At 45.9% G+C, this 15,984-nt stretch overlaps 1 protein-coding gene across 3 annotated transcripts in view; it reads left to right on the top strand.

The window, feature by feature from the left end:
• The first annotated feature begins 1,262 nt into the window (after window positions 1-1,262).
• The window catches only part of ATP6V1C2 (ATPase H+ transporting V1 subunit C2), a 54,481-nt gene continuing 39,759 nt past the window's right edge, over window positions 1,263-15,984 (top strand). Inside the window, exons 1-3 of one of the 3 annotated variants that reach the window (XM_065891130.1) lie at window positions 1,263-1,336; window positions 2,509-2,663; window positions 5,252-5,319. In XM_065891130.1, coding sequence (XP_065747202.1) covers window positions 2,535-2,663; window positions 5,252-5,319 — 197 coding nt within the window. In that variant the 5' untranslated portion in view covers window positions 1,263-1,336; window positions 2,509-2,534. Of the gene's footprint in view, window positions 1,337-2,508; window positions 2,664-5,251; window positions 5,320-15,984 lie in introns of those variants that run through there. The other 2 variants (XM_065891129.1, XM_065891128.1) reach the window with 2 other exon arrangements.

The raw sequence follows: 15,984 nt of genomic DNA, 5'->3' as shown, positions 1-15,984 counted from the left end.
CTGTTTTCCCTGGCTGGAAAGAATGGCATTCCCAGATAAAGTCCAAAATTGGAGACCCCACGTCAATGTCTGACCGGGCCGCTCCTTCCCTGGAATTGCCACTTAACCTTCCGGTACACACAGGATTTCCTCATCCCTCGGTTTCAGGTGTCCTCCCTCAGGAAGATATTGCAAGGACTGACTAATGCACTTGAGTGGCCCAAGCGTGATGAGGCAGAATGCAGGTGCAGGGAGTTCCAATCTGCCAATCCCAAATCCTCAGTAGGACTGCAGTGCGATCCTGCTGTGACCTTAAAAGTCACCTTTCTGTCCCGCATCTGGGGCCTCCCATCCCAGCACAGGGCACCTTACACCTCTTTCCCAAGATCTAAAAGCATTCCTGATAATAGGTTGCCCATCGGGCTACTTTCATACAGTAAGGGGGACCCCATTCTCAGGGTAGCAACCAAAACTTCTTCAACACCCCCTGCCCCCTGAAGAATAGTTCTGAGACTTTAATCTTTCCCAGAAATCACTGAAAATACCATCCACGGAGAAGGATGCACTGAAGTTTCCTCCTTGACTCCAGAGAAAATGAATTCTTAGAGGTTTGTTTTTTGTTTTTGTTTTTAAAACACTCACATGTTAATTTCTGGGGTTTCCCTCTCTTCCAAACAGCACGGATCATAAACTCACACCGTGGTGCTAGATGGTAAGTCAAGGCGATTAGGAAGGAGGTAAGGTGAGGTGGGCGTATCCTGCAGTGGAGAGTTTCCTTGGCAACCAAGGGCAAGCTCACGCCCACGTCAACAGGAAGATTATTCCTCTGCCCAGGTGTGTGTTCCAAAACCTATGTGAACCTGTTGCGTCACTTTCCACAGGTCAGTTCTGTCTCTCGGTGGTTCCGCTTGAGACCCTGTTCCCTGTCACTGTCCGGGGATGGGGTGGAGGTGGAGAGACTCGAGGCGGCGGTGTCCGGGTGCCGAGTGCTTCGCCTCCCCCGCTTCTCTCGGTCGTCCGCTCTGCTCCGTCGTGGGGTTGGGGACTCCGTCCGATGCTCCCCAGAATCCCGCCGGGACCCAGCCCAGCCGCTCGGGGCTCGGGGATCTTGGCCAAGTCGTGAAGGGCTGGATCCGCCTGCCTCTCGCGTGGCACGGCGACCGCAGGGGCCCGGCGGGCGCCCCCTGCCCGGTGGCGGCTGGAGGCGGGCGGCCCGGTATGCAAATGTCCAGCGGGGCGGCCGCCTCCGGCTCGGATAAAAGCTCGGGGCGGGGCGTCGCGCAGAAGCCGCTGCCTCCCGGGAGCCGGCCGTGCGCTCCGGCCCGGCACCAGTCCGCCCCCAGCCCGCGGGCTCCCGGTAAGGACGCGCGGCGGGTCGGGGGCCCGAGGCGGCGTGGGGAGAGGTCGCGCGTCGCAACCGGGGGCCCAGCTCGAGCCGCCCGCGTCGCTTTGGTCCCCGCTTCGCCTCGACCCAGGGGCGCCGTCCAGGGCCGAGCCTTCTCCGTGGGAACCGGGGAACCGGCGTCTCTGCTGCGCCCTCCCAGGGGCCGGGCAGGTGGCATCTCCCCAGGTTCTGCGCAGGGCCAGTTTGTCCCCAGGCCATCAGCGGTCAAGTGCGAAAGGTGCTGCGTTCGGCGTGCGCAGTGTTGGGAGGGGCTAAGATTGTCTTGGAGGGGGTGAGACGGGGGCCAACAAGAAGAGCTTGCACGATGGGTCTCTGGCTATTATCCTGGTTTTTCCGTAGCCACCTGGAGACGTTTTGGGAGGCGATGGAAGGGAGAAACAGGCCGAGGGGAGAAAGGTGTGGGTGTGTACACGTTTGAATGAGCAGAGCTAATGGACTTTAGACGCTGGACAGAAACTCCCAGCCGGACCCAGCGCGTTACCCACCTCTGCAGAGTAGACACCTAGTCCTGTGGAAAAACGACTCTAATAGCCCCCTTACCTTCCCTCTCCCCTCCTTATTTTATAAAGAAAGGGGTTCTTCTGAAGTCGTTGTGAAGCTAGCTCCAATCTCAAGGTTGGTCAGTTAAGATCTGGGTTTGCCCAGCCTGCCCATTGTGGAAGTGCCTCCTTGTCTGGTTCCTGCCTCACCACCCCTTTAACCCCCCAATCCTACATCCCTGGAGATGCAGCGTGGAAGGGAGAGAAACAGTCCAGAAGGTGCCCAAGTCCAGCTTACTGGCCCCCATTTTATGATGCCAGGAATGGGTTTTTCTGCTGAAGTAGGAGGGACAGGAATCACACTCCCCCTCTTTCTCTCCTCAAAACCAGTCAGAACCACCCTGGGAAGGAGTGTCTTTGGGAGTCTTTACAAAGACCTGAGGGCTTTCCACGTGGAGATAAGCTTTGGGCAGATGGCTGTCCTTGGAACTGTAGAATCTGAACTGGAAGGTCAAAGGGGGGAAGGAACGGGAAATGGGAAGAGTGGAGAGGATTAATTCTGAGGGAAGGGAGTGGTGAACAGGTAGAGGTCTTTGACACTTCTCTCCTGTTTCTGTTTGTGTATGTTGCTGTGGTTCTGGTCAGTAACTGGATGAAAGAAGACTGGAAACATGTCCGAGTTTTGGTTAATTTCTGCCCCTGGAGATGAGGAAAATTTACAAGCGCTGCAGAGGATGAATACAGTAACCTCCAAGTCAAACCTGTCTTATAACACCAAATTCACGATTCCTGATTTTAAGGTAAAATACCCCAGGAGGAGGAAGGAGGTGATGGGCTGGGGGGGTGGGGGTGTCTTCTGGAAAGCCAAGGAGAAAACAACAGGACAATGGCGCCAATGCTGAGGATCAGCCTGGCTGTGAAGCTGTACGGGGGGACTGGTCTGGATGGGACTTCACGAATAGCCCCAAATTAACTGTGATGCTTATGGACTTAGAGCTACAGTACAGAATGAGAGGGAGACAAGGGTGCGGTTAGCAGTGTCTTCAAAAAGTGGAAAGAGTGTCTTAAACACACTTGGGTCCTCATTGAGTTCTCAGATTCTTCCTGTTTTATCTTCAACATCTAAGAAGACCCACAATATACTTTAAATGTGCAGGCTTGGAGAGGTTCTACCTTTTTTTTTTTTTTTGGCTGCAGCGAGCGGGGGCTACTCTTCATTGCGGTGCATGGGCTTCTCATTGCGGTGACTTCTCTTGTTGCAGAGCACGGGCTGTAGGTGCGTGGGCTTCAGTAGTTGCGGTGCGTGGGCTCAGTAGTTGTGGCTTGAGGGCTTAGTTGCTCCGCGGCATGTGGGATCTTTGCAGACCAGGGATCGAACCCGTGTCTCCTGCACTGGCAGGCAGATGCTTAACCACTGCGCCACCCCAGGAGAGGTTCATCGTTTTTTTTAAAATTAATTAATTAATTTTTGGCTGCGTTGGGTCTTTGTTGCTGCACGCGGGCTTTCTTTCGTTGCGGCGAGTGGGGGCTACTCTTCATTGCAGTGCTCGGGCTTCTCATTGCAGTGGCTTCTCTTGTTGCGGAGCACAGGCTCTAGGCACACGGGCTTCAGTAGTTCTGGCTCACGGGCTCTAGAGCGCAGGCTCAGCAGTTGTGGTACATGGGCTTAGTTGCTCCGTGGCATGTGGGATCTTCCTGGACCACGGCTAGAAGCAGTGTCCCCTGCATTGGCAGGTGGATTCTTAACCACTGCGCCACCAGGGAAGCCTAAGAGGTTCATCCTTGATTGTGTTGTTGAACTGGGAGCAGGGCAGGCAATCCAGCATCCCTCTGGTTCTGGTGGAGAGAGAAGGAAGGAGACTTAGTGACAACTGGGCAGATGGCAGAAAGAGATTTTATTTTATTTATTTACTTTTAAAATATTTACGTGGCTGTGCCGGATCTTAGTTGCAGCACGTGGGATCTTTAGTTGCAGCATGCAAACTCATAGTTGTGACATGCAGACTCGTAGCTGTGGCATGTGGGATCTAGTTCCCTGACCAGGGATCGAACCCAGGCCCACTGCATTGGGAATGCAGAGTCTTAGCCGCCGGAGCACCAGGGAAGTCCCAGAAAGAGATTTTAAAATGAAACAAATATGGAAGAGGAGGAAGATATGTGCAATCTTCTTACTTCTAAAAGAGTGGACTTTTTGCCGTGCTTCCTCCTAGGGGAAGACGCCTAAGGCAGTCTTTCTGCCCTACAACTACGTCAAGGATTCTGGAGGGATGGTGCTAAACGCCCAGAGGTGGCTCTCCTAGTAAACTGCCGTGTAATCCTTTTTCAAACCTCAGTCTGCCCCTCTGGGCTTTTCTGCATAGTTGTTCAAGACGCTCCTACATTTGTTAGTGTTTATGGAGCGGTATGCTGGGGGCCGGGCTCTTTAAGCGCATCTTCCTGAATCTTCCCAACTCCCACTTTATAGGTCAGGATGGGCTGAGAAAGGAGACGGGGGTTGTGGAGCTGGTAAGTGGCAACACTGGGTTCTGAACCCACATCTTGCTGATTTTTCAAGCCTGCCATTGTTTGTCCAGGGTCAGATACTGTGAAGGTTAGTAAATGAAGCATCCACTCATTACTTACTACGTGGGAAGCGCTGTGCCAGGCCCGAGGGTACAAAGATGAAAAAAAGACATGACTTCTGCCAAAAGTTGCTTAAAATTAAGTGGTCTGAAAAGAAACAACACTTACTAGGAATATCCAGACTTCATAGTTCCCTGATTACTTTTCAGCATCTGACGGGTGGTTGATGATGTGATAACAGACTTTTTCCTTCTGGTTCTGTGAGTAGACCTTTAAATACAATTTTGGACACAGTAATAATTTCCACAAGAAACAGCTTGTCCTAAGTAATCTGTAAGGAAAAGGACTTTCATGAAGGGGAGTGGGAGGAAAAGCTGCCCCTGCCCCAGAAAGATCATTGTTAATAACGGCACAGAGGACCAGAGATAGGGATCGGCTGGACTGCCTTGGAGAAGAAAGGCTTTCAGAAATGATAACTTCCTTGACGTGCTTTCTGTCTCATTGCTTCCTTGGCTGTGGTGATTAATCCCCTGAAGAGCAGACTGCCATTCTTAGACGAAAATAAGCTGAGGGTAGACCACGACACATAGTCACTCCTTTCTGTGGCAGAAATGACAGTTTATCCTGTTGGCCAAAAAAATAATAATAGTAATAATAATCATCCAAAATCCACTGATTTCCCTTGAGAGCTCTTCTCAGTTTCTAGTTTCACCATTGACCAAGGACAACTGAGTCAAGATAGAAGAATTCCCTGCGCTCTAGTTGAAACCCCTGCCCCCCACAAGCCACAAAGCCTGAGCATCTAACTTCTCTCCCATCTTTCTAGGTGGGGACCTTGGATTCCCTTGTTGGCCTCTCTGATGAGTTGGGGAAAGTCGATATCTTTGCTGAAAGGTAAAATATTTCTTATTTACTACATACAAGCGAGAATTTGACATTGTTGTCAGAGGACACAGTGCTCTTGCTTTGGCTGAGGCCATACTTGCCTAAACCCGGTCCTGGAAGTCCCAGGAAGAGACAGGGCAGGTCTCCGTGAGGGTGCCAGGTCCATAGCTGCGCGTGGGGTCTCTTGCGTAGTTTTGTTTGCTGAGGCAGAGTTATTTTTAGGGGGCTGCCTTCAAAATGAAGAGGGCTATGGCATAAGGTACTAAAACACTTAGAAAAACAGTTGGTGCAGTTTTCCCCCCAAGGCCTTTTAAGGTTTTCGTTTGGTTTTGTTTTTGTAGGAACATATGCACGTAGTAAAAAAATTCAAGTACAAAGGAAAGCAAGTTATCCAGTGAAAATTGTTTTCTTCTCACCTATTTTTCAGTTTCCTGTTCCCTCATTTTTCCTCTTTTAAGGCAACGTTATTATAATTTTTAGGAGAGCCTTCCAGAGACAGCCTGTACATGTACAAATAAATATGAACATATTCTTAAAAATAATTTTATACAAATGATAGCATATATTCTGCACCTTGCTTTTTCCCCTTAATCACATTTCTTAGAGATAGTTTCATGTCAGTCCATAATTGCATTTAAAATTTTTATTTTATTTTATTTTTAATTTTTTAATCTTTTTAAAAAAACATTTAAGTTATTTGGCTGTGTTGGATCTTTGTTGCTGCGTGCGGGCTTTCTCTAGTTGCGACGAGCGGGGGCTACTCTTTGTTGTGGTGCGTGGGCTTCTCATTGCGGTGGCTTCTCTTGTTGCAGAGCATGGGCTCTAGGCACGTGGGCTTCAGTAGTTGTGGCTCGCGGGCTGTAGAGCGCAGGCTCGGTAGTTGTAGCGCACGGACTTAGTTGCTTTGCGGCATATGGGATCTTCCCGGACCAGGGCTTGAACCCGTGTACCCTGCATTGGCAGACAGATTCTTAACCACTGCGCCGGGGAAGCCCCTGCATTTTTTTTTAAACTGGCTGCATTACCTTGAATAAATGTAACCTAATTTATTTGAATTTTCTTATTGATGGACGTTTAAGTTTTCTAGTCTTTTGCTATTACAAACGATGCTGTAATGACTGTCCTTTTTTGTACTTCTTTGTGCCCATGTAGGAGTGGGATAATTAAAAGTTGAAATGCTGCATCAAGGAGTATTTGCTTGTAAACATCTACAGATATGTCCATGTTACCCCTCCATGAAGTTGTTCCTATGTGTACTCCCACCAAAAGTATATGAGGATATTTTAGTCTTCAAATCATTTATTTAAAAAAATTATTACAAATCTGGTACATAAACATTGGAAAATATTTATAGATCATAGAAAAGCATAAAAAAGAAAATACAAATCATACGATACAAATCACTTGTAAATATGCCATGCGGAGATAACTGGATACGCTATATTTGTTTTATTTGCAGTATGTACGTCCAGCTTTTTCTATACATAAGTATTATTTATGCATACATATGTTAATAAAGGTGACTTCATGTTACACATTTTTTAAAAATAAATTTATTTATTTACTTTTGGCCACGTTGGGGCTTTGTTGCTGCGCACGGGCTTTCTCTAGTTGCGACGAGCAGGGGCTACTACTCTTAATTGTGGTGCGCGGGCTTGTCATTGCAGCGGAACACAGGCTCTAGGTGCGCAGGCTCAGTAGTTGTGGCGCACGGGCTTAGTTGCTCCGTGGCATGTGGGATCTTCCCGGACCAGGGTTAGAACCCACGTCCCCTGCATTGGCAGGCGGATTCTCAAACACTGTGCCACCAGGGAAGTCCCCATATTACACATATTTTGTAACTTGCTTTTCCCTTCATATCTTGTTCTTTGGATCTCACCGTTACCTAGTCCACTGTAATATTATACCATATGGATTTGCCATAATTTACCTTTTAGGTAGATTTTAAATAATAATACTTCCTTGTCTTGGTGAAGATGAAACTTGTTTAACAAGTGTTTTCACTTGGTTTTAAGAAAAATACAGGTGAGATAGGTGAGGAAAGAGTCTTCAGGGGCCAAGGCATGCACCTCCCCATCTGCATGAGGGGAGACCAGGGTTTGACTGCCTGACCCTAAATAGAGGGTCTCCTCTTTTCAGGGCCTGTGGACACGTGCCTTTTACCTTCTCAGTGGAATGGTGATGTGCGTGCTACTGCCTTCTCCGATGCATTTTTATGGAAATTGTATAATGAGGAGTTCTAGTGATCATACTTTGAGGTTTCTAGTCTGCAGCTTGGTGCCACGGGCTAGAAATTAAGTTTTCTGTGTTCCAGTTGCTGTTCAGCCACTCATCGCCTAAGAATAAAAAGAATCCTTTGTTAGTAACGTTTTGCTCTATGTGGGATGTTGCACTAACCACACAAAGGCAAATCCTAATCACCAAGCAGTTTGTAGCTCACAGTCCTCGAGAAAGAAAACTAACCTTCACCTTTCTCATCTATGAAATGGGACAGTAGTGATCATCTCTGTGCTTTCAGGGAACAATGAAGGGGAGTGAAATCATGTTGAATCAGGAATGAGCAAATCCCAGGAAGTGTTCTATGAAAAATTAACATCCAAGAAAAAGTGGCTTGACCCCTAAGTATCAGCTCCTTTCTTAGGCTGCTCTGCCCCCTGGGGAGGTGGGTCTAACGGATACCGTGGAGGCCAGCCCACTGTCCTGGGCTGGAGATGCCTTTCTTCGGCAGCCCTGACAAAACCCAGGACGAGGCTATGCGGTGAGGTGCAGCAGTGTTGGCTTCAGGGGAGCGAATTGTTAAAAAAAAAAAGAAAAGTGTGAATTGTTCTCAGGCCTGCTGCAGAAATGACAGCTAGTCAGCATTTTTATTTTTCTAGACCTTTCTTTGCTACCAGTTTTCTTCCCTGGTGCAAGTCCTTAACCTCTTTCTTATTCACCAAAGCCCCCTCTACCTCTAATAAAATTCTGTGATCTTGGATTATTATCACTTCCACTTTCCTTTTTTGTTTGTTTCTTTGTTTTTTTCACTAAGCGTTTGTGTTTTGTCCCGTAGCTATCGGTTGCACAAGTTACTCGTGTTTAAGAAAATGCGTGAGTAAGCCAAATTAAGGCTGTAATTGTGAAAGAGATAACACCCGAATGAATTAAAGAGTTTTTTGGTTTTTTTTTAAACAGGGTGAGGTATGGAAGAATGAAAATCACTGTGCGTTGTTTTATTTTTTCCTTGTGGGTGTATATTCCCAAGAGCCTTCCTCTCAGGGGGAGAAGAAAAGCGGTGTGGTCTGGACACCCTGAAATTCTTATTTCTAGCATTTATCTAGTCTAGGGGTCAGATAACTTTTGTTTGGGGGGTTAATGCTGGAGCTTGGGGTAAAATAATGGGATACGCTAATAAAATACAGAGATCAGCTTCAGTTAAAACGACGCAGGTGTTATTGGATAAATAAACCCTAGCTGGGTATGTAACCCGCACAGCATAAACCTGTCAGCACTGCTACTGGCCAGGAGAACAGAGAAGGATCAGGAGTTTTCAAGGTGTATTGTTTCCACATCCTTTTATTATTTATTTACTCGGTGCACTGGAGTGTTTTTCCACGTAGCTGGAAGGCAGCCTTTGCTTACTGGAGCGTTCCTTTTGTTTTTGGTTTATCCCCCCATGCTGTCTTCGGTAATTTACTCTATTTGCACTGTAATTAATGAACTTTTGAGAAACCAAATGATTTTACCTTTAAAAGAGCCCTCCCTCCCTTTTTTTTTCCTCTTCTACATTTGAGTCCTTCCCAGTATCTTAGCCTGTTTTGCAGTGCTGGTTAAAATATTACATTTCACTGGCGCTTCGGCTGTCAGAGGCACCTCATGAGTTTCTCTGGTACTTTGGTGACCGTCAGCTGCCCCTGAGTGCATTACCTGGCTTGCGGAATAGCTGGTGGCTTTTCTTTAGCCACGTGGCTCCGTGAAGTTGACTGAGGGTTGGCTGATCAAAGATTCCATATCCGAGTGTGGCTGTCTGCTTAGTGATGCAAGTCTTAGGAAGTCGGTTCTTCTAAGGGCATTCTAAAGAGAAGCAAAAATATAATTAAAAAAAAAATGACCCAAGCTTCTCTTCTCTGTCACTGCAAGAACATCAGGATGAGATTACCTGCATTGACGCAGTTTAGATTCACTGGAGAAATGTCAGTCGAATGCCTGTTTATGCTGTTGTGCTGTGAGTCCTCAGGGCTGCTTGGTAGTCCCGCCGTGTACGCGCTGACCTCCTGCTCTCTGGAATGACTAACTTTCCCTACGCCCCACTCGCCTCTGTTATCGCCTGCTAATCCTGTTCAGCTCCCCCAGACTCTCCTCTCACCCACACCCCCTGCCTGCAGACTTGCTGATTGACCCTCTCCTAGGACAACTGAGTGCGCCCGCTTCTCATAACACCCTCCATGGTGGCCTTGTACATTTTCTTGTGGGATCGTTTGATGACTGTCTGTCTTCCCAGCTAGACTGTAAGCTCCAGAAGACCAGCTGAATGAATGAACGGAAGAAAGAATCCTGGAATATTCGAGCTGAACGGGTCCTTAGAGATCTGATCGAACTCCTTCATGTTCCAGATGAGGAAACATGCCCAGAGAGAAGTTCCTAGAAAGAGCTGGGTGGGCTGGGGGCAGTGGAGGGGGAATAGACCCTGGAACCAGATTCACTAATTCACCCATGTGTCCATCTGTGCCTACCCTTCCTCTCAGTGGCTCCCACCAGCGCCAGCAGGAAGCTTAATAGTATTTTTTAATACAGACCTTGAAAGGTGTCTTACTTGTGTTTTATTCATTGCTCAGATAATTATTGTTGACACTTTAAAAAAGTAATATATTTACACATTAAAAAAAAATCCAATGGTATAAAAAGGTACAAAAAGAAAATTGAAAGTTCCACTTTCACCCGTCACTCTCCCCATAGGTGGCCATTATTAGGATTTTGTGTGGTTCCTTCCCTGGTGAAAAAAGACAAAATGAAACACACACATACACACACACACACACACACACACACACACATGCACATTCACGATCCAACCCAATATTTACAAATTTTATTTCGAGATATCTACTTAGCACGAACAGATTTGCAAAGATCCTATTCATGATTCATTTCGATTGCACTGAAATTCGTGGAGATTAACATTCTTAACGCTTTGTTTCCATGAGTACAGTTCATGTTTCAATTGACTTAGTTCTTTTTCTTTGTTCCTCTGGTAAAGCTTTAATGGTCTATTCAGAAGGTCCTGCAAAATATCTTATTTTTTTCCCAAGTGTTACAGGTTTTATTTTATTGCTATTGTAAATGAGATCTTTTCTTTAAATGCTTATTGTTTGTAAATAGGGATTTTTCACATTAACTTAATGATGTGACAACTTATGGAATTTCCTTGTTGTTTCTGATGATTTCTCAGCTCATTTTCTAAGGTTTTTAGGCATGTGATCATATTGTCTGTAAGTGACAGTTTTCCCTGCTTTTCTCTCATTTTGTTTTCTTGCTTAATTGCAGAGGGTAGTAGCCCAGAAAAATGTTTAATTTGTCAGTGATGGTAGTGGACATCGTATTCTCGTTCCTGCCTTTAATTTGGATAATTTTAGTGGCTCACCATTAAATATCATTGAGCTCTTGTTTTTAAATATGCTATTATCATGCTAAGGAAGTATCTGTTTCTGTTTTACTGAGAGTTTATCTGGAATAAGTATTGTAATTTTTTTTCAAATTCCTTTTGTGTCATATAATGAATTGGTCCTGTGTTGTTTCTTTCTTTTCCCTTGACCTTAATATGGTATATTTATTAATAGATATCATAATTATTGAATCATCCTTGCATTCCAAGGAGAAACCCTACTTGGGATGTTGAACTCTGTTTGCTAATGTTGTAAGATTTTGCATCAGTAATCACGAATGACAATAATACTAACATCATAACGTTATCATAACATACTGATAGTTAACATTTATTGAATGCCTACTCTGTGACAGCCCAGAGATTTCAATAACTGGTGAAGCTAAAGTTAGAGGCCAGGGAATCTGGCTGCAGAGTCCTCATGCTTTTATTTTTCTTTGTGAATCTCATTCCTTTATTCTAGCTCAAGCTTTGTCTCCTGAAATGTAACCCTTTGATTTTTTTTTTTTAACATCTTTACTGGGTATCATTGCTTTACAATGGTGTGTTAGTTTCTGCCAGAGTCCTCATTCTTAACCACAGTATTAAAATTGGTCTATTGTGTGACAGCACACAATTAAAAAGCCGTATTACGTAAGAAAAGTGGTGACTTTGTAAGAAGAATTCCGGAAGCTTTCCTTCTTTCTCCATTCTCTCTACACTGTTCAAAATGACATCAACTGACCACATGGGACCTCTAAGCACTTGAGTTGTGGCTAGTTTGAATCGAGATGTGTGAAGTTTAAAATACCCATCAGATTTTGAAGAACCTGTACGTACAAAAAAAAGGATGTAGAATATCTCAATATATTTTTATGTTGGTTACCTGTTAAAATAATAATATTTGGGATATTGGGTTACTTACATAAAATATATGATTAAAATTAATTTAGTTGTTTTACTTTTTAAAATGAGGCTACTAGAAATTTTTATATTATATGTCTGGTTCAATTCTATTTCTATGCACAGCACTGGGCTAGAGCTCTAGACAGTGCCTCTCAAACACACACATGAGTCCCCTGGGGGTCTTGACAAAATGCAGAGTCTGACTCAGTGTGTCTGGGCTGAGCCTGGGATTCTGCATTTTCCCAGGCTCCCAGTGATACTGGGGCTGCGGCAGACCGCCCTTGGCATGGCATGGTCAAACAGGGGCTCTCAAAGTGTGTGAGTCAAGTCATCTGGAAGATTTGGTAAAACAGGGTCCTGGGCCCCCTCCAGAATTTCTGATGCAGTAGGTCTGACGTGAGGCTTGAGAATCTACATTTCTGCAGGTTCTCAGGCGATGCTAATACCGCTACTTGTCCTGGCACCGTGATTGAGAACAGCTGCTTTATTTTATTTTAGTTTTTTCTTTTTAACATCTTAATTGGAGTATAATTGCTTTACAGTGGTGTGTTAGTTTCTGCTGTATAACAAAGTGAATCAGCCATATGTATACATAAATCCCCATATCCCCTCCCTCTTGCGTCTCCCTCCCACCCTGCCTATTCCACCCCTCTAGGTGGTCACAAAGCACCGAGCTGAGAACAGCTGCTTTAAATGGTACTGGGATGATCCGTTTCTGCAAAGTTTAAAATATGTCATTGTGACATATTGGGGCTTGCTGCTGAATTTCCAGTATTCTCTCGGTTTTCTCTTTGGGAGAAGACGTGTATGGATTTTGGTAAATTTCATTTTCCTAGAGAATAATCTATTACCATCAACTTTTCCAAGTTATTTGCATGGAGTTCGATGTTGTTGTGAGTTTTATAATTGTCTCTGCTAATTTCTCATTTTGTGTGTGTGTGTGTGTTTTCTTTGATTAGGCTACCCAGCAGTTTTACCTATATCACTCTTTAAGAGAAGCAGCCTTTTTTCTCAATATTTAAAAATCAGTTACCCTTTTCTGATTTCTAATTTTCACATTTCTGCATTTATCTTAGTTTCCTTCCTCTTGCTTTGCTTGGGTTTATTTTCCTGCTCTTTTCTGTGAAACATAACTGAGTTACACGCTGCGTTCATTTATGTTCTTTTTTGTTTCATTCTGTAATGTTTAAGGCGATGGATTTTTCTCGGCATATTATGTAACTTTTGGAATTTTCATTATCATTTTTTTCTAGATGTTCTGCAAGTTTTTAAATGCTTTTTAAAATTTCTGGGCTGTTGAGTTTTTTTGTTGTTTCTGTTTTCGTTTTTCACTTCTAATTCTATTGCTTTGTCGTTAGAGAATAAAATAAGTGCTATTTCTACCTTTGAGAATTTGAAGTTTTCTTTGCTGCTTTTTCTAAGTGTTGCATGGGTGCCTGAGATGGGTGTGGTCTCTGGTTTTCATTGTATAGAGTTGATATATGTCTGTTGGACCCACAGTATCGATGATTTTCATATCTGCTGGGTCCGTGTTTCTAACCTTGATGCACTTTGCTGCTCTTACTGCTGGATCATAAAGGTCTGTGACAGTTACGACTCCACTGAGGGTTGCCCCTTGATGTTCTCTAGAGTCTCTGTTATATTGTTCCCTGTCTTGAGTCCACACCACCTGCCGGTTGTCACGTCCCTGTTTTGCTAGGGGCCATCCTTTGATTACCCGTTGTATACCAGGCACTGTATTAGGCGCCTTCCATTTCTCTATTTCCACAGTCCCAGGAACTGGGTGAATATCCCCACGTTCTAGATGCTCTCAGAGTTAAGTCACTGTGCAGGATCATAGCTGACGTGTGTCAAGCCTTCACTGGTCCCCCTGCTTCTCTCCCTTCCTGGCAGATGGCGTGGTTAACTTCTTTCCCGCCCGCCCTGCCCTTCCTCCCCTCCTTCAAAGCCTGCTGGGATAGCCTCTGCTTTGACAGCCCCCAACCAGCTCCCGCAGTTCTCACCAAAGCGGAAGTCCCACCTGCAGGGAAGGAGCGGGTGGCGGGTGTTGATTTCTGTGCAGGAGGCCAGGGGCCAGCGCCAGCCTCAGGCAACATTGTGAAACTCACAGAGTGATTCTTTGGAGGTTAGACGTAGTATCAGGCCCCACCTTTTCATTTATTTATTTTCTTAATTTTTTGTCTGCGTCAGGTCTTGTGGCGGCCCTTGGGCTTCTCTCTAGCTGTGGTGTGCGGGTTTTCTCTTCTCTAGTTGAGGAGTACGAGCTCAGTAGTTGTGGTGCGCAGGCTTAGTTGCCTTGCGGCATGTGGGATCTTAGCTCCCTGACCGGGGATCAAACCCGCGTCCCCTGAATTGGAAGGCGGATTCTCTACCACTGGACCGCCAGGGGAGTCCCCCCTTCCATTTTAGACCTGCATCAGCTCCTGGGAGCCACGGCTCCACTGTTCTCCAGACCTCAGCCCAGTCCTGTCTACACAGCACTCTTCATGCCTTACATAGATGGCAGCCACTTAGACTTATTTTCAGAGGCTTAAGGGGCAGCTTTAAATGGTTCTTTTTCGGCATTGGCTTTATGTCCGAAGTTAATATCATTCTCAACCGACAGCTTATATGTTTCCATTCTTCTCTTACGTGGTCTTTCCCACCTCAGTCAAAGGCTCCCGGGGCCCAGGCACCGAGCAGACGGTCTGGGCCCCTCCTTCCTGACCCTCCACTTGAGACCCCAGTGAGGACCGAGCCCGGCAGCCTCCGCCTGCCAAACCTGTCCCGTTTCCGTCCACTCCCCTGCCTTCAACCAAACCACCTTCTTCTCGTTCTGTATTTTTGCACCAAACTCCTGACCCAGGCCCGCCACCTGCCACCTCCCCTTCGAAGGGTGGGCCCCCTGTCGTCATCCCATCTCAGTTGGAATGTCACCCCCTCCAGAGGCCTTCTGTGGGCTACCAGCCAGCCGAGCCCCTCTAGGTCACCCTATTTTAATTCTCTGCCTTCCACACACCACTGTGTAACACTCTCCTCGTTTGTCTTTGTGTGTCTCTTGTAGAATGTATGCCCCAAGGAAACAGGGACGGTATTTCTGTGCGCAGCTCCCGGCTCAGAGTGTGTGCTGAATTAATATTTACCGGGTACACGTCCATCTCACAGTAGTGGGCCTCCTCTTCTAGCACCTGTACCATCTCCTGGGGAACGTAAAAAATTTACAGGTCCTGGGGCACCACCTCCAGGGATGCTGATTGGGTCCGGTTGGGGTAGGGCCTGGGAATCTGCATTTTAAAGGGACCTCTGGGTGATCCTGAGGCAGGTGGGCTTCCGACTTTGAGGACCGGTGTTCGTAATGGCACTCACACAGCTATTTAGCCCACTGGATCCTAACGTACTTCTAGGAAGTATGTCTTAAGGCCAGGGATTCTAAATTTATATTTAAAAACTTACAACAAAGTTTTTTGTATTTGTTTTTGTGTGTGTGTGGTTTTTTTGTTTGTTTGTTTGTGAACAGGTAATACATTCACATACATCAAAGATAAAAACAATATAAAAGGCTCTACATGAGCAGTTTCCCTTATGCCCTCCCCGTCCGACTCCCTCCTCAGCCCCCACTTAGGAAGCTGCTTGTATGAGTTGCTTGGATACATTTCTGGTCCTTCTTTATGCAAATACAGGCAAATTCCAGCATAGATTTTTATTTCTCCCCTTTTCAAATACAAAGTAGTAATCCACATGTTTAACATCTTGCTTCTTTTTCACTTAACAATATATCCTGGGAGATTTTTCCCGTCAGTACATAGAGAGCCTTCTCGGTTTTAAGCTACCTTGAATTCCACATGGGGGAGGTATCATAGTTTATTAACCAGGCCTAGAAGTGGACGCTTGCCTTATTTACTTTTATGGGGAAGGGGATCATTACCAACAGTGCTGTAGGGTGTAATCTTGCTCCAACATCATTCCCTTGCACATATAATTGCACAGGTGTATCTGCAGGATGAATTCTCAGAAGCAAATTGTTGGATCCCTGGGTCACTGCTGTGGCCTCTCCCGTTGCGGAGCACAGGCTCCGGACGCGCAGGCTCAGCGGCCGTGGCTCACGGGCCCAGCCGCTCCGCCGCATGTGGGATCCTCCCTGACCGGGGCATGAACCCGTGTCCCCTGCA

Source organism: Phocoena phocoena, chromosome 14 (assembly GCF_963924675.1).
Source record: "Phocoena phocoena chromosome 14, mPhoPho1.1, whole genome shotgun sequence".
NCBI lineage: Eukaryota > Metazoa > Chordata > Mammalia > Artiodactyla > Phocoenidae > Phocoena > Phocoena phocoena.
This window is presented reverse-complemented; position numbering and strand designations above follow the sequence as displayed.